This window comes from Amphiprion ocellaris, chromosome 5 (genome assembly GCF_022539595.1).
Source record: "Amphiprion ocellaris isolate individual 3 ecotype Okinawa chromosome 5, ASM2253959v1, whole genome shotgun sequence".
In the NCBI taxonomy this organism is placed as follows: domain Eukaryota; kingdom Metazoa; phylum Chordata; class Actinopteri; family Pomacentridae; genus Amphiprion; species Amphiprion ocellaris.
The window spans coordinates 23976792-23993163 of NC_072770.1; the positions used below are offsets into that span (position 1 = coordinate 23976792).

Sequence of the window (16372 nt, forward strand, 5' to 3'; positions counted from 1 at the left end):
CCTGGTTTTGGTCATATTTGGGGTAAAATGTCTACACAGACCACAGTTTAACGTGGGCTTTCAGCTCTCTTATTCTAAAATGAAACAGGCTTCTGATGGTCTGTTGGTGCAGCAGGCATATGTTAGGCTCCTCCACATCTCCTAATAGAATCTGCCTTTACTGATTTCTGCACTCACTGAATTTTCTCGACATTTAAGAAAAAATCCGATGTGTTTTCTACATTCTGCACTTCATCTGCCACTTAATGAACAGGGCTGGAAGTGCATACTTGGCAGAAATTAATGTGATATTTATAGACACAACCAGGGAAATTACCTTGATGTCAAAACACACTGAGTTGTAATCAGCAAAAGAGGAGTGTGATAAGCCATTGTTAAAATATGTAGCAACAGTATTTTTACATGTGTTCGACAGCTTTGGTATTCTATCTGTCAGATTCGGCCTCCACTCATTTGGATGCTCTTGCACTACCAAACGATAAATTCTAAATCCTCGTGTCCACAGATTTGCGGAAGCTGGCAGGCTGTCGATGGAGCCCATCTGTGTCAATGGATGAACAATAATGCAGGTTAAGAGGAGAAACTGTTCCACTCATTTAGTTTCTTCCTAGAAGGGAGGTGGGTGTGAAATGTCACAAAGGTAGACGACCACAAAGACCACCAGTTCAGTTATTTTCATCCTCTTCTGTGTGTATATAGCAACTAGGGTTTCTTTGTTTGGTTTGGTTGTTTGTGATTTGTTACCTACACACTTCTATTTTGACAATAAGGGTCACCTGTTTTTAAACATTCACTTTAAAATTTAAATAAACCATTAAGGATAAATTAATAAATAAAAACATATGGTGCCATTTCGGTTTCATTAATCTGTTTTGATCACCTTATGTCAGATATTCTAGCTATTTTCGTTTTTTCACGTGGCACCGTTGTTCACATCTGAGATAACTGTGAACTCAGTGAAGTGAGGATTCAGACCTTATGCTATGCTTCTCAGATCTGTTCTAACACATCCCACTTACCAGCACTGGATGACTGATTCTGTGGAAGCTGTGTGGGCTACAGGTCAAGCCATGTCCATCTATACATCAAGAGACTCAAGGAATTATTGAAAGTGATGCATCTGCACAAGTAAGAAATCAGGATGTGTCTATGGTTTGAGGAACGTCAAAGAAGACTGCACATGGACACACAGGAGTAATTTATTTAGACGTCCAGTTTAACCCTGTGAACCCCAAAGACTGCTGACAGGTTAATGAGGACTGTTGTTTTTTGAATCCAAAATCACATCATTTATCAGAGCAAAAAACAGCATAAACACAAAGAATCATCAGATTTTCAACTGTTAGCAAGTCCACAAATGCATGATTTGAGATATATGGTTCCATCAGGAAAAATATCTAAACTTGAGCTTAAAATATTGATATTTAATCTAAATTCCTTTATTCTGCATGTCTCAGTCAAATATTTAACAAAAATATTTTTTCTCTGACCAGATTGTGTAAAAAAAAAAAAAAAAAAAATTCTGCACTCTTTGGTACAGTCTTTAAGCCATTAGATATTCATCCTACACAACAAAGTGTTGTGACAAAAAAAAATCTGTGATTTTGTGGCTGAACTGGTGACAGTGTTTAGACAGTGTAGATGGCAGACAAGAATGGAAACAAATTTAAAATGCAAGTACTAAAATGTCTATAATATGTTGAGTCACCATTTTTTTTCAGTTTTATTAACACCTGTGGACACTTGGAAAAAAGTATTTGTTGATTCCTTTTTTTCAATTTATGTAAAATAAATGATAAAATCTTTTTATGATTTATGCTATTATTACTGTAACATACTGAGCAGAAGACATTTTTGAGTTCTCTGCACTTCTAGTCATAGTTGTGCTGTTTCTGTTATTGTTTCTCTTTGTTGTTTCTAATTATTTTTTTTATTGTTTATATTATTGTAAACAATGAGCCCACAGTGAATAAAAATGTGGCAAAAGCAAAAAAGCAAAAAAAAAAAAAAAAAAAGCTCAGAAACTGGTTGATTTTCAGAATGTTAATAACAGCAGTAACATAAAAATATTACCCGCAATAGTAAGCACTCCTAGCTGATAGTTATGTCTTTGCTTTTATGTCCAGTCTGCTGGATATAACTTACGGTAGCTTTTTGTTTTAACTGTGAACAAGTCTCTTTTCTGTAAGACTTGTCTTTATTTCACATGTAGGTAATATCATTTGAATCAGTTAATATATTTCATACAGGATGAGAAAAAACTTTCAAAGAAAAGGTACTGCCCTTTACAGCCACTCAGAAACATCAGGGTTTTCAGTGGAACTACTAGATGAGTCACACTTTCTTCTTTATGTTCAGTTAATCCAGAAGCAGAGAGGATGCATCGTAGGATGAAGCCCAATGCGGTTTGCAGGGCCATGACTCCAAGATCACCCTTTTCTAATTATTGGATGAGTTTAACAGCACTGTGAGAGATCAAAGGAATATGCAGAGAAACAAACAGCAACATGTGGGTAAAAACAGGTCACATCTCAACGGGACATATTTCACAACTACAGAAGACAAATCACACGCATGATGTGTTGTTGTTTTGTGCACTGGCCAAAAACATGCGAAACCTCATCAACCGCTGACACAACTGAAAAACTTTTGTCTGGCCTTTCTGTCTTAAAAGTAAATTCAAACAAGGCTTCTAAAACTACTGTCACCATGGCTGCCACAAAGCGCTGCTTATTCCTTCTATTAAATGTATTCATATATTTAACATTTATTTAAATTATTCTAGACATGGTAAGAGAAGAAGTAAGCTTTGAAACTAGCTGTTTTTTTGGTGTGGGCTAAAACACAGCTATGCTAGCTCTTCTCAGGTTAGTTCCAGCAAACTATCTGATAACATCCATCCAGTATCTATACACCACTTGATCCTCATTAGGGTCACGGGGGGCTGGAGCCTATCCCAGCTGACTGAGGGTGAAGGCAGGGGACACCCTGGACAGGTCACCAGTCTATCACAGGGCCACATACAAAGACAAACAAGCACTCTCACATTCACACCTACGGGCAATTTAGAATCAGCAATTAACCTCAGCATGTTTCTGGACTGTGGAAGCCAGAGAAAATCCACACATGCACAGGGAGAACATGAAAACTCCATGCAGAAAGATCCCAGGCCCAGGCTGGGATGCAACGTGTTAACCACCAAGCCACTGTACCCTATCTGATAACATACTGAAGAAAAATTATACTTGATTCACTTTGGAAATTTCATTGCACAACATGTGTCGTTCTTTTTCTTCTGTGTCTTCTTCTCCTCATTCTTCTTCATCTACTTCTGTGTCTTCTTCCTCTTCTTCTTCCCTTTCTATTAATGCTTCTTCTTCTGCTTCTTTTCCTGCTTTGTCTTCTTCTGCTCCATATTCTTCTTCGTTTACTTCTGCGTCTTCTTCTTCTTCCTCCTCTTCTGCTTCCTTTTTCCTGCTTCTTATTCTTCTTCTGCTTGTTCTTCTTCTCCTTCTTGTCCCTTTTCTTCTTCTTCTTCCTGTTCTTATGCTTCTTCTAGTCCTGTTTCTTCTTCTTCTTCCTCCTCTCCTTTGCCTGCTTCTTCTGTCTTTTTCTCCTTCTTCCTCTTCTATTCTTGCTTCTGTTTCTTCTTCTTCTGCTTGTTATTCTTCTGCTTCTTGTCCTTCTTCTTCCTCCTCCTCTCCTCTCCTCTGCCTCCTCCTCCTCCTCCTCCTCCTCCTCCTCCTCCTCCTTCTTCTTCTTCTTCTTCTGTGTTATTTGAAAATGCACTCTTCCTATCCCTTCTGCCTCTGGTGGGACATCCATGGGGACATCCATGGGGACACCGACCTCCCCAGCCCTCCCCTGTTCTCGGCCCTGTCCTCCCCGGGCTCGGCCCTCCCTCCTCGGCTCCGACAGGCGGGTCTGACCTCCTCTTATCCCGCCTCCTGCTCGGCTGCTGCCTTCTCTTTCTCCTAAAACGCTGATGTGTTACTAACTTCAGCCTTCAAGTCTGCAAAAATGTTCAATTTCGGATCCAAATTGCTGCTGCTGTTCCTGCTGGCCTTCCCCTGCGGACTCATATCCATTGGTGAGTGTTTTTATTCCACTTTTAACCGGATGTTTTAACCGATCGCTGTACTTCGGTAACAGTGAAAAGTTATTAGAGTAACACATTGACGTGGCACAGTCTCTCAGCTGAACACACACAACTTTCCTCACCGCTGCTTTTGCTACTAACACGAAAATATAGATTAATTATTCATTTTTACATCTGCAATAAGAGGAATAAGTTGTAGCTCGTCGCGTTTGCTGGGAAAATGAATGGATATGAAAACAGCTGCTGATTCCTGTAAAGTGCAATAATCCCATACGAGCAGTGTGCAGTTTAATTTCCCTTTCAGAGTGTTGGAGGTGGTTTAAATTAAAGTTTTAAGGTGTTTGGAGGTGAAACACGAAGCTAACGGCCCTCTTTTACTGGGACACGTCACCATAGATAAGATGGGAACTTATGTTTGTGTTTTCTAGTTTCTCTTCGGCTGTTTTTTCCTGCTGACATACATTAAAATTGAAGTTTTTTTGGTTGTTTAATGACTGCCATTCATTTATTCATAAATTGTTAACAAATTTTCCAGTTTGTCTGCAGGCAGAGGGATAACCTGACAACAATTTCAATGAATCAACATTAAGTACAATGTGTGAAAAATTATTCAGCGTTTTTAAATTAAAACGTCAAATCCAGAAACCAGATTAATGTACTCAAAACGTCATTTTTACGAAGAAATTTAATTTGCTCATTGATTTGCCTTTGCTTTTGGCCATGGTTGCTCAATATGTTGAGCTTTCTGAGCGTTGAGTGATGATCTGACTCTATCAGCAATTTAAGTTAGATGTTTTTTCAGTAAAGGTCTGAATAGTAGATCAGAGTATTACAAAATATGTGTTATTTGATCATGTTAAATCCAGTTTTCAGTCATTTTCACATTTATACCGAGCTCTTCCCCACAAAATAACAATGTAAACATCTTAATACAGACATAAATTGATGTATTTCAGAGATTTACCCACTATAAAAACATTTAGCTAAACCTGTTAATGCTTATAATCACCAAATAATGATAAAAGTGCAAACATTGTTGGCTGAGAAACTACACTGACCACTTTAACACCAAGCAGCGTCATAATAACTAAAATCCTAGATGGTATAATCTTATAATGCAGCATCTGAAATGTATGTATTTCCAGCTCCCATATTCACTGCTGTGTCTTCTGACTTTTCAGGCCACGTCTCTGCAGACTCGGACTCTGCTGAGGACATCGTTGAGGACCCAGATGCTGCAGTAGATGAGGAGGATGACGACGATGAAGATGTGCTCGTTGAAGAGGATAACATACAAGCTTCGGTACGTCTGTAATCGCGTAGCAGCGCAGTAAAACTCTGATTGCTCACGCTGGTGGTCATGTTAAAATGTCACGCTGTGTTGATCCTCAGGAAGGAGATGAAGAGGACTCGGATGAAGCTGCTGATAAACTGTTAACGTCTCACTCTGATGCCGACACGACCATCATCTTCACGACGGGAGAAGGTTTGTGTAGCTTTTTTTTTAAAATTCAGCCTTCAGCTTCTACAATTTGTTGAACTAAGAGATTAATGTTTAGAAAACACAATCACAAAGTGAATTCAACTTTCTGAGCTGCTTCTGTTTTTATGGAGTTACACATGATGCAGTTTTGTAGTTTTGTTCGTGTATCTAATACTTATTTGTGTGTTTTTTAATTACATGTCTTGTTTTTTTGTGTTCATGATACATCTAGAGTTTCCTGCAAATGAAATTGTGAGGTTCCTGGTGGGTTTCACCAACAAGGGAAGTCAGGATTTCACTGTTCAGTCATTGGAGGCCTCCTTCCGTTACCCCCAAGACTTCCAGTTCTACATTCAGAATGTAAGTGTGATCTGAAGTCAGTGTTTTATCCAGTTTGTCAATGATGCAGTCATTTGGTGTTTTACTTACACTGTGAGATTTGAAAAAGTTCCTCTAATCTTTAATGTCTCAGTGAAAAATGAAGTGTAAATATGTTGAGGCTGTGACTTCATGAGACAATACCTTAAATATTCTTCTAGATGATACAGAGGTTGAAGATAGCTTCACACGTGCAATAAAATCAAAGACGCACAATTAAAATCGCATTTGTTACAATTGTGCTTCTTTCATTTAATTTTCATGAAATCTCAGATTGTGTTTGTCGTACATTTAGTGAACTCCGGTCTTGTTTGTTGCTTTCTCTCCTTTCACTTCACACTATAAATACTACTGGGGCCTATTTTCTGTGTCAGGGTCAAAGAAAACAGTTATTTATTCATGTTTGTGTTGATAGTTCACAGCTCTGCCCCTGAACACCGTGGTTCAGCCTCAGGCTCAGGCCTCCTTTGAGTACTCTTTCATCCCAGCTCAGCCCATGGCCGGTCGTCCATTTGGTCTCGTTATCCTCCTCAACTATCTTGACTCTGAGGTAAAACATGTTGAAATTACAGATTTATCTTTTGTTTGGTTGTTGGAGTTGATGCTTGATGTCTGTGTAGGTAGATTTATTTTTTTTTTATGCCGTGACTGGAGGCATTTTTTCTTTTTTGTCATCTGTCACATTCTCATAAATGCAAAATCTCAGGAACACCTCAAGATAATTTCTGTCACTTGAACTCGAAGATGAACTGATTATAATTTGATGGTCAAAGATTGCTGTCACCTCACCAAATACGTTTTTGACCAAGAATCAACGCTCTAATTATGACTAAATTTCAGACACGTCTTAAAGAATAAATTGAACTGATGACATTTAAATGTAAAAAAAAAAGGTCAAAAGTTAGTGTCACTGTGTTTCGTATTGTTCTGCAAAAACTCCATTCTGCCTGTAATTCTGCACCTTAACTTATGACCATATTTCACATTTGATCTGATACTGAATCTGTGACACTAAATTTGGTTGCCGACCTTGAAACGGAGGTGATTCTGTAGAGCTTCTGTGCTGTCAGTGTTCATGACATGTGTGAAGCATCAATGTTTTAGAATTTATCTTTGCTGCAACATCTATAGTTGAAGCATCATCTAATGTCATAGATGCACCTTCCTTTTGTATCAGAATCAGCTTTATTTTCCAGATAGATAGATAGATCTCATACTTTTCATTAAGTCTCTTTACTACATATACTCTGAGTCTGAGCATACGTGGATGTAAGCTTACAACGGAACAGTAATTCTAGTTTTGGAGGTAAAACATTGCTTGATGATATTAGGCAGTAACTGTCAGATAGATTTTTCACAGCCCATCTAAAATTTTCATGATTCATGAATATTAAAACCTGACAAAGGCATCGTCAGCAAAGCAGCTTGTCAACAGCTCTGTCGTTTTTCTCATTTTTGTATAATTGGGATTACTGGTGGCACCTTACTGTCATTATTTCTCCCCGCTGAGCTTTCACTGCGATTTTCACACTATAAACAAGTGTTGAGTCATTTTAAGTTGGTAGCTCCTCGAACTTACTGAAATTTTAAGCTGCTTGTTCACTTAGAATATTTGCTTATGATGTTTGCAATTTACAGGGCAGCGTGTTCCAGACTGCCATCTACAACCAGACTGTCACCATCACTGAGAAAGAAGAAGGACTGGATGGAGAAACGTAAGGATTCCCTCCTCTGAGTCTGTTTTCTATCCCATCTGCATACCTCCAAAAAATTAAAATGCAATTAAAGCAGTTCTCAATATTATTTCACTGCAAAAATGCAAGGAAGACTGCAAGCAACAGCGTGTCATCAAAATGCCTAAACCAGAGGAGGCAGTAGGTGGACGTATTAAACCAATTTCTGCGTCTCAGTTCAATGGAGATAATGTATAAATCTGATTATTTTGCAAACCTTTCATTTATTCGTCACGTCCCTTAAGCCTATCCAGTTCTCTGAGGCTTCACAATAGCAGCTCTCCCAGACTATCGCAGCACATGTAAAAACCTGTAAAAAGAGGTGTGAAATTGGCACAAAGAGATTAGCTGTCAGGATCGTGCTGCTGGTGCAAGACACACAAACTGTCAGCAGCAAACCAGGCAAGTGAAAGAAAGTGTGTTCCTGCCTAAAATCTCAAATCGAGGGGCAAATTTATCAGATTAGTTTTAATGCTGCAAATTTAACTGAAGATAATAATGAGCAATTTGCTGTTTTTAATGGGCTCTTTGGGCTTTGTGTATGAAATAATCGTGTTTGTGTTTGCAGAGTGTTCATGTACGTGTTCCTGGTTGGACTGGTGTCCCTCATGCTCTTTGGCTTATACCAGGCCCTGGAGTCGAGGACGGTACGGTGTTTGTCTTTTCATCTTCTCTGTTTTCATGTGAACATATTTGGTGTACACATGACCATGGAGGATGAAATCAAAAATCCTCTTTTGTGATAGCAATGCGAATATAAATAAATGTGTATGTGTGAAGTCAAATGATGCACTCCCCCTCTGCCCAAACAAATGTATTCAGATTGTAGCAGGGTAATGGATGACACAGATTAAAAATGAGATGTCTTGTTGACTTCTAACCTGTGTTTTGCAGAAAAAGAGGCTTCCTGTGAAAATAGAGAAGGGCACCGGTGGGATTAGTGATGTGGACATCAGCTGGATTCCTCAGGAGACTCTCAATGTCATGAGTATGTTCATTTTTATCCTCATGAGTAATACAGCTCTGAATCATTTTACTTGACTCAATATCACTTTCTTTTTACTGGTTTGATAATGTGACCTTTTAGTTATATTGCTGTTATAACTCCAACAGCCTACAGTATCTGATCTTTGCATCTTGTCTTACAGACAAGGCTTCTCCTAAAACATCTCCAAGGAAACGAACCAAGAGGGCAGCTGGAGCAGATCAGTAAATTTGTCTGTTTCCATCCGTCATCATGCTGTCTGTCAGACTCTCAGAGCTCCTCACTACACTTATACAGTTCCCATTTTGAAAGGATCAACATTTCTGGAATTCAGTTTTCAGCCCGAGCAGTGAATTCAAGATGTTTGCCAGGATCTCTGCCTCTCAGTCTGATGTTCCTGCATTATCACGACCACAGAGCGTCCTGGACACTCCACTGCTTTTGTTAGAGTGCAACAAATTTCAACACTAACGGGACTGAACTGTTCATTTTAGGGACCTTTTTTTTATCATTGTGTATGAAAGGTGATAGAAATATACCAAATAAAACTGAAAGGGATGCGGTACAAACTGCCCTCTAGAAGAGAGCTGAATTTATCCATATGAATGCTGTGAGGTCGTAATTGTGTTTGATTTTATTGATGTTTTTATTTAGAGGTTAGTTATCTGCATTATTGGATAAAATGGGATTTATGACTTCAAACTATGTTGTTTTGAGAATGAGATGAATCCCTATCATTTCTGTCATCTAAACACCACTGTGCCTTATCTGTAAACTGCATTTGTGTTGTCCTGCAAAGCCTTAATTTTAGGAAAACAATAGATGCTATTTAATTGAAAAATCTCCCACCGATACCCTCCGCATGTGGCCTGAGGTTTGTAAAGCTTTCGTTTCAAGGAAAAGTTAGTTCCAGAGTGGTGCAATGGCAGCTGCAAGTGCAACAAACATTAAACAGTGTTCTCTCAACATTTCTGCAGGTTCATTTACCAGGGTTTTTTTTTTCACCTTACTGTTGCAAGAACTTGGTGAAGAATTGCAGACACTCTACTGGGTGTTAATGATCTGGTCTTTCAGGTTATATGCCAGTATTTGTGATAAAACACCTTTTTAAAACAATAAAATGGTGAACTAAATGAATGTTGTCTTAGTAGCTCTCTTGTTATACTGCTGTCATCTGCATTTTCCAGCAGCTTGTGCCTTCTGCAGTAATGTTGATGCAATCTACTGTTTGCAATTAAAATGACATCAATGGATGGTGTCATTTGAGGAAATGTTAACTAATAAATAAATAATCAAGGCTAAGCAACGGTAACCTAGACAGTCATGCAGTGCACAGCAGGTCAGGCTAAATGTAGAAAACAGACTGGAGCCAGAAGGAAAACAGCATAAACTTACCACAAGCATTTCAGAATTATTTAATATTGGTTATGAAATGAGGTTTGCCAAACAATAATATAATAATGAGAATGTGTCATTCAGTTTGAGAAACAGGTACAGAGAGTGACTTATTTGCTAGTAGATATACTTTTTTTTCTTATTGACCCGTATGATATTTACAGTGTTTTCATGCTAATAAAACTTGTATTAAAATTTAGTTTCAGTGAAATATCGGGTACTGAAAAGTCTATTAAATTCAGTAACTTATAGAAAAATGCAATAATTCGCAGTAGGAGAGGGAATTCAGATTCCCAGTAGAGTTTGTTTTTATCTGAAGCAAGCACAAGTTCAATGAACTAGAAATGAGCAAAACTCATATATTTGCATAAACAAGAAAAGATGAGCTGATTAGACTACATGTCTTTATATTTTACAGTGCAGTTACACTAGTAAAACTCAAGGTTTAATTATCTAGAGACAAGTTAAATTAACGAAAAAAATTGCATAACTCATATATTTACATGAACTAAACTAGAAATGATGCTCTCAGACAAGATGTGAGCCTATAAAGTCTGTAAAGTGTGTGACTGATGGTCCTGGACGCTCCGTGAAGGTTGCAGGAGCGTTGCGCGGTGGTTCCGCTGTCCGGCGCTGAGGAGGGGAAGATGAGCTCAGCGCCCGCCGGGGGGCAGGTAACGTCAGCAGTCGGCCGGAGCAGGGAAATACTGTGCACACACCTACCAAGTGTTTATCGGCGGCTCAATCACTGATCCACATTAATAATGGGCAGCTAATCAGCTCCGGGTGACTCAGCTCCTGCCGCTTCTTCTCTTCCCGTCTCCGAGCGCCTCGATCGGCAGCATCCCGCGCCCTCCGCCTGGCTTGAAATGGGATGATATGGGATTTTTCATGTCGACGAAGATCGGAGGGATTCTTGCCTTTGCTTTGGGTAAGAGATCTATCTGGAGCCGCTCTCGTTGTTTCTGCTGCGAGCCACTTGGGATGGTTTGACATAGAAAAGCTGTCTTGCATCTTCTTCTTCTTTTTCAAATTTTTTTTGTTTCTTTATCTTCTTGCATCATAATGTCGATGCTGTGACTGTTATCTTTATTTATCTCCATGAGTGTTGCATGATGGTTATGAGACCTGTACCACGGCCAAGTGCTTGTAGTACAGCCAGCGACGACAGATTCTGGGCGTCTATACTTAGTGTGCAAGCTTTTTGGAAATGAAACACTGGGAAAAAGGAGGGAAAACAGGAATTTGTTCATTTATTCTAAAAGTCCACTCATATCTAGTGGTGCATATTGGCCTCATCCCTCCATAGAATTTTGCAGTTTATTATTGGCATATTTTATCATTTTAATATTGACCAGAGCTTTGCACTCCATGTGGAAGAAATGTATGGGCGGCAGTGGTCAAGACTGTTCTCTGTGGTGACATCTGCTTCCCAGCCTGCCGCCTACTGACATCTGTCCAAAGTGAAGTTCAGATGGCAGGACAACAAAATCTTTAAGTTCATTTTTAAAAATAATTTTTAGCTTATAAAGAAATTGAATAATAGGTAAAGCCTATTAATCTTATTTTTATTGATTTTATTGCTCAAAAGTTGCATTATGAGGGTTTAAAGCTTCTATCAGGAGTGTGGAGATGGTCTGAAATCCTACCAGCAGATTGAATCAACCTGCTTTTTTTTTGCTAAAGCATCAGTGACATTTGATTACTCTGCTTGCACTCTTCCTGTGGACATATGCCAGATTTCCATTAGATGCTGATTTCTATTTCAGTCTTGTCTATTTGTAGTTCACATAGTGAAGAAACCTCTCCTCCTGTCTCTGTTTTGCAGTATTCCTGTCCCTCATGGCGTCAGGAGTCTCTGCAGATGTGAGGTGTGAGAACATTTACAAGGACTTTTCCGATTGTGTCCTGGAGCTGGGAGAGAGCATGGACAACTACCAGGAGAACGTGACCAGCGAGAGGGGAGTGGCGGCGGTGTGCAGGTGATAATAACTTTCGCAGTAGAAGAGAGCATCCATTTGTGCACACAGACTCCCAGTAGAGCTAGTCTTTTTATTTGAACCAGCTGCCTTGATGGCTTGAATAAAAATATTCACACACACACAAAAAAAGTGATCTATGGGATTGTGCACAAAACTGTATTTCAATTCTGCTGGTAGGTTATGGAATAATGTGTGATTGAGTGCAGCAATAAAGATATGAGATATGCATCTCATAAGAAAATACTGTAGAGAAAAGAGCAGATGCCACAATCTCAGAGGGAGAACAGAGAAATGAATGGTGCTGAGACACTGAGCCATTGTACTAAATAATTTATGACTTTCGCTGCAGCAGTAATGAAATTCTGGGGACGTTTTTTGTCATTGTTACTGCACGCACCCTTACAACCCCGGCACGCTATATTGAAGACAAAGATTTACACTTAGGCCTTCTGCTGAAAATTGCCCACTTGTAATATCATCTGTGATATTGTTTCACTCTCTAATGCAGTTGCCATGGTAATTAAAGCTCAGTTTGACTTCCTTGAAGCCATCATCTGAGTGATAGATTATTGGCAAGTGAGTTCATCTACGACAGCCATCGCATGTCTGCATGCTGTTGTGGGGATGAATTGCGAGTGAAATGTCAGACGAGGCGTTGATCTGATGATCCTGTGTTTGCCACAGCCACTGGGAAGCTTTCCACACATGTGCCCTCACAGCGCTGTCTGACTGTCAGGAGGAAGTCAGCTCCATCTGGGAGACTCTGAGGCAGGACTCCAGGAAGATACGCTTCCAGGGAAGTCTGTTTGATCTGTGCAGCCCCAGCTCCTCTCCCAGCATAAGTTCGCCTCTCGCTGCTCTCACCCTGCCGCTGATGGTGGCCATGACTGGGCCCAGCTGGTCCACTGTATAGATGAAGAGTAAGGGGTGAGGGGACAGGAGGGGTGAGGAGGCCTTCCCCTCCCGAGTTCAAACTTAAAGCCAAGGATTTAAGAGGGACAAGTGTTTTGAGGGAATATCTTGACACAGAGCCACAGATGTCTGAGGCAAGATAATCAATATTTCCTGTGATGAATAATGTTTGAAATCCTCTCAAACACTCTCCAGCTTTTTCTTCCCTCATGTCGAGAAACTGGTGGAGCAGTGGAGAGAAAATTACATTTCCGATTTGTCATTTCAGGCAGATTAAAGCAAATGTACTTATGGGATTTCAGTTACAGTGTGATCAAAGTGTGATCAGTCCACGACAGACACCTAAGGCTCTGGTTCACTATACAAGGGGTGGACACACTATCACATATATCTGCACAGTCGGACACGATCCAGCACAGCCTTCAATGTATACTACCTTAGAGGAGATTTTAATGGTACTTGTGGTTTCATCATACACAGTAGGGTGTTTCCGTTATTGTGTCCACCCCGTTCCATGCATTATCTGATTTTATCATGATGGTTAAAGGAATAATTTGACATTCTGGCCGGCAGGTTTTCACGTCTGATCAGGAAATATGAAGCTACACTCAGCAGCCAGTCAGCTTAGCCTGGAATGTGGCTCCAAGAAAAATCACACAGTGTCATTTTTACACTTTTGTACAGATATACAATGTTGATTTGTGAAGTTTAGATGTACTGGCAAGTCGATTTTGATACCCTCACTCAGAGTCAGTCCAGCTGTTTCCCCCATTTCTAGTCTTTTTGTTAGGTTGCTGACTGTAACTTCATATGTAGTGTACAGACATGAGCGCATCAGGCTGTCACAAGGGTCAAAATGTCAAACTGCTTCTTTAATCAAGAGCTACAGTGTACATTAGCACCGAGACACTTATCTTAATTTCCAGTGAGTTTGTATAAATACAGCCAAGCCATCATTATGTAATTGTCCATCATAATACAAGAAAACATTAAAGGGGCACTTCACCGAAAAACAATTAACTATCCGAAACTGTTGTTAAGATTTGATTGTGAAAAACTACCAAATCAGACATTTATCTGACTGAACTGATTGAACCACAACTAAACAATATTTAAATGTACTATTATGCGAAATGCCCCTTTAATTTTGTTCTAAATGCTATTAAATGTTGTAGTTAAGTGACAATCAAGCAACTTGTACACAACTTTCGATCCCTTTTCCCTTACGACACTTCAGCTCTCTGTGGCTGATGTTGCACGGCTGCTATAAAGACACCAAAAACCGACATCTGACGCCTGCGTCTCACTCAACCCATGTTTCATTTCACTCATAGCTCTCTTTAGGTTTCTGACCTGTTCGTGGAAAAAGAAAACCTAAAGTGTGAATGTTCAGTGCTGTGAAAATATTCATGTTACCAAAATTTTAATTCCAAGTATTTGGACACGGGGAACACTAAAAACACATCATGTCATAATGCAGCACAATATAATAAAAAAAAAACTAGCCCACACTTGGTGCTATTGGACAATTATTACATGTTGTATGCAACATTTAGTTTAAACTATTGAACTGTATTCCATTATAAAGAGAGGAATCTCTATAATTTAGTGTACCTTCATTGATATAAACAGGGCGGACAAAATATTAGAAATAACCTGTCAATAAAATGCAACAAAACAGATCAACACCTCTCCAAAACACCTCAGTATTCTGTTGCTATTTGCACCTAATAAATTGGCAAATTTAAAGCAGATTTCAGTTCAGACAAGAATTTTTAATCGCTAACGATATATGGATTAAATGCAATACCAAAACAATGGCTAATTTTTGTAAATTATCTAAAACTTTTGCATGATTTGTATTTCAAAGATCTACCATTGGATTGCATTATTATTATTATTACACTGATCAAATTTCAGATTTCAAACGGTGCTACATGCATACAAAGTGGAGAAACTTAAGCTGTATTTTACCCAAAACCTACAAACTTCAAAGGCAACAAAAAGAAAGAAAAGCACAGTGAAATCAGTACGAGTGCTGCAGTTTGTGTAAGATTTGACTAATTTAACAACTAAACCATGTGATTTATCACTAATTGGAAAGATCTTTTATGAAACCATGACAAAAGTCCAATGTTTTCCCTCTCACTACAATAACACTCCCTTCGGTTCACAGCGCATTATACTAAAGGAGCAATAGCATCTATTTGTTTTCATTATCATGTGTTGATCTGGTGTTTTTTTTTCCCGAAACTGTGTCACCATTTGCATATTTACTTCATGCTAATGGTTGTAACAGAAATCATCAAAAACATGGATAATTCCTGTGGTCCTGAATATTTTCTGTCATCTATTTTATCACAAATGCATGAGAATTTATGTGGCAGTGCTTCAAGAAAATCGGCAGTCTGTTAGTTTTTACTTTGGACAAAGTGTACAGTGGTCTTGGTCTGTGCATGAAGCTAGGCTAGCTCGTCAGTGTACCGCATCCTCCATTATGCAGATGTATGATCCACACACATGACCTCCTCCCTTAACCCCATTAGCATGTTTGTTGTAGTTGTTTCTACTTATTTCATCCGTTGTGTGTGTGGCGGTGACGATACAAAGACAGTTGTGATGTCCTCAAAGCATGAGCAATACGTACAGTCACTTCTCAAACGGGGACTCTTATCCATTCGTATGCAGCCGAAGAAAGCATGAAAATGATTGCGATCATTACGCCATAACAATGTACCCTAATGACAGTTTAAACATGGGAAGAACTCCTGAATGTAAAAACAAGTCCAGTGTCCATGTGGTTTTTCAGTTTACTCATAAAAAGTACACTATTTACAAGACTGTATAAAGCAATATATGGAGATGTGTTTGTAATAATAAAGTACCACGTTTGAAACTTACAGTGTGTGTGTGCATCACCTTCTGCAGAATAAGGGATTGCACAGATCTGCAAATAGTCGGGGGGGTTTAATCGATGCAGAAAGTCCAGTGTTGTACAATTCATTTACTAAAGTTTCTGTTTTTAGTCTACCCTGAGGTAAAGTGTTGGTAATGAGGACTACAACTAGCATTTTTGAACTCGTTAGCGCTCTCCCATCTGCTTCTTTCCACCTGGACTCTTCCTGCAGAGCCAGTGGTCGGGAGAAAATGAGTGATCATGGCCTGGGGTGGAAAACCTTTGGAGAAGTGAAGACAAGCTTGCGATGCGTCTCTCATTAGAGGACCTATCTTTGACATCTGAAGCATAATGGCCAATTATTTTTTCACCTACAGTTTCTTGTCCAAGATTTACCTTTTTTCTGATCAACATGAGCCAGTCGTGTTTTACTAAACTGCATACGGATAAAATATCAGACTTCATATGCTCTGGTGGCAACATTCTAAATGCAAATCTTTTGAAAGGAG

The 16372-nt window shown here is 39.2% G+C and overlaps 2 protein-coding genes across 2 annotated transcripts; both read left to right on the forward strand.

Annotated features, from left to right (window-relative positions):
• The first annotated feature begins 3929 nt into the window (after positions 1-3929).
• LOC111579749 (translocon-associated protein subunit alpha-like) lies at positions 3930-9811 on the forward strand. Its single transcript, XM_023287151.3, has 9 exons — positions 3930-4090; positions 5281-5402; positions 5492-5585; positions 5815-5942; positions 6376-6510; positions 7599-7675; positions 8262-8340; positions 8588-8681; positions 8842-9811. The coding sequence occupies exons 1-9, from the start codon at positions 4021-4023 to the stop codon at positions 8904-8906; spliced, it is 864 nt and encodes a 287-aa protein (XP_023142919.1). The 5' UTR covers positions 3930-4020; the 3' UTR covers positions 8907-9811.
• Positions 9812-10686: 875 nt separating this feature from the next.
• Positions 10687-15867, forward strand: LOC111579756 (neuritin-like). The gene is made up of 3 exons (XM_023287166.3): positions 10687-11004; positions 11902-12055; positions 12740-15867. The coding sequence occupies exons 1-3, from the start codon at positions 10953-10955 to the stop codon at positions 12966-12968; spliced, it is 435 nt and encodes a 144-aa protein (XP_023142934.1). The 5' UTR covers positions 10687-10952; the 3' UTR covers positions 12969-15867.
• Positions 15868-16372: the final 505 nt, after the last annotated feature.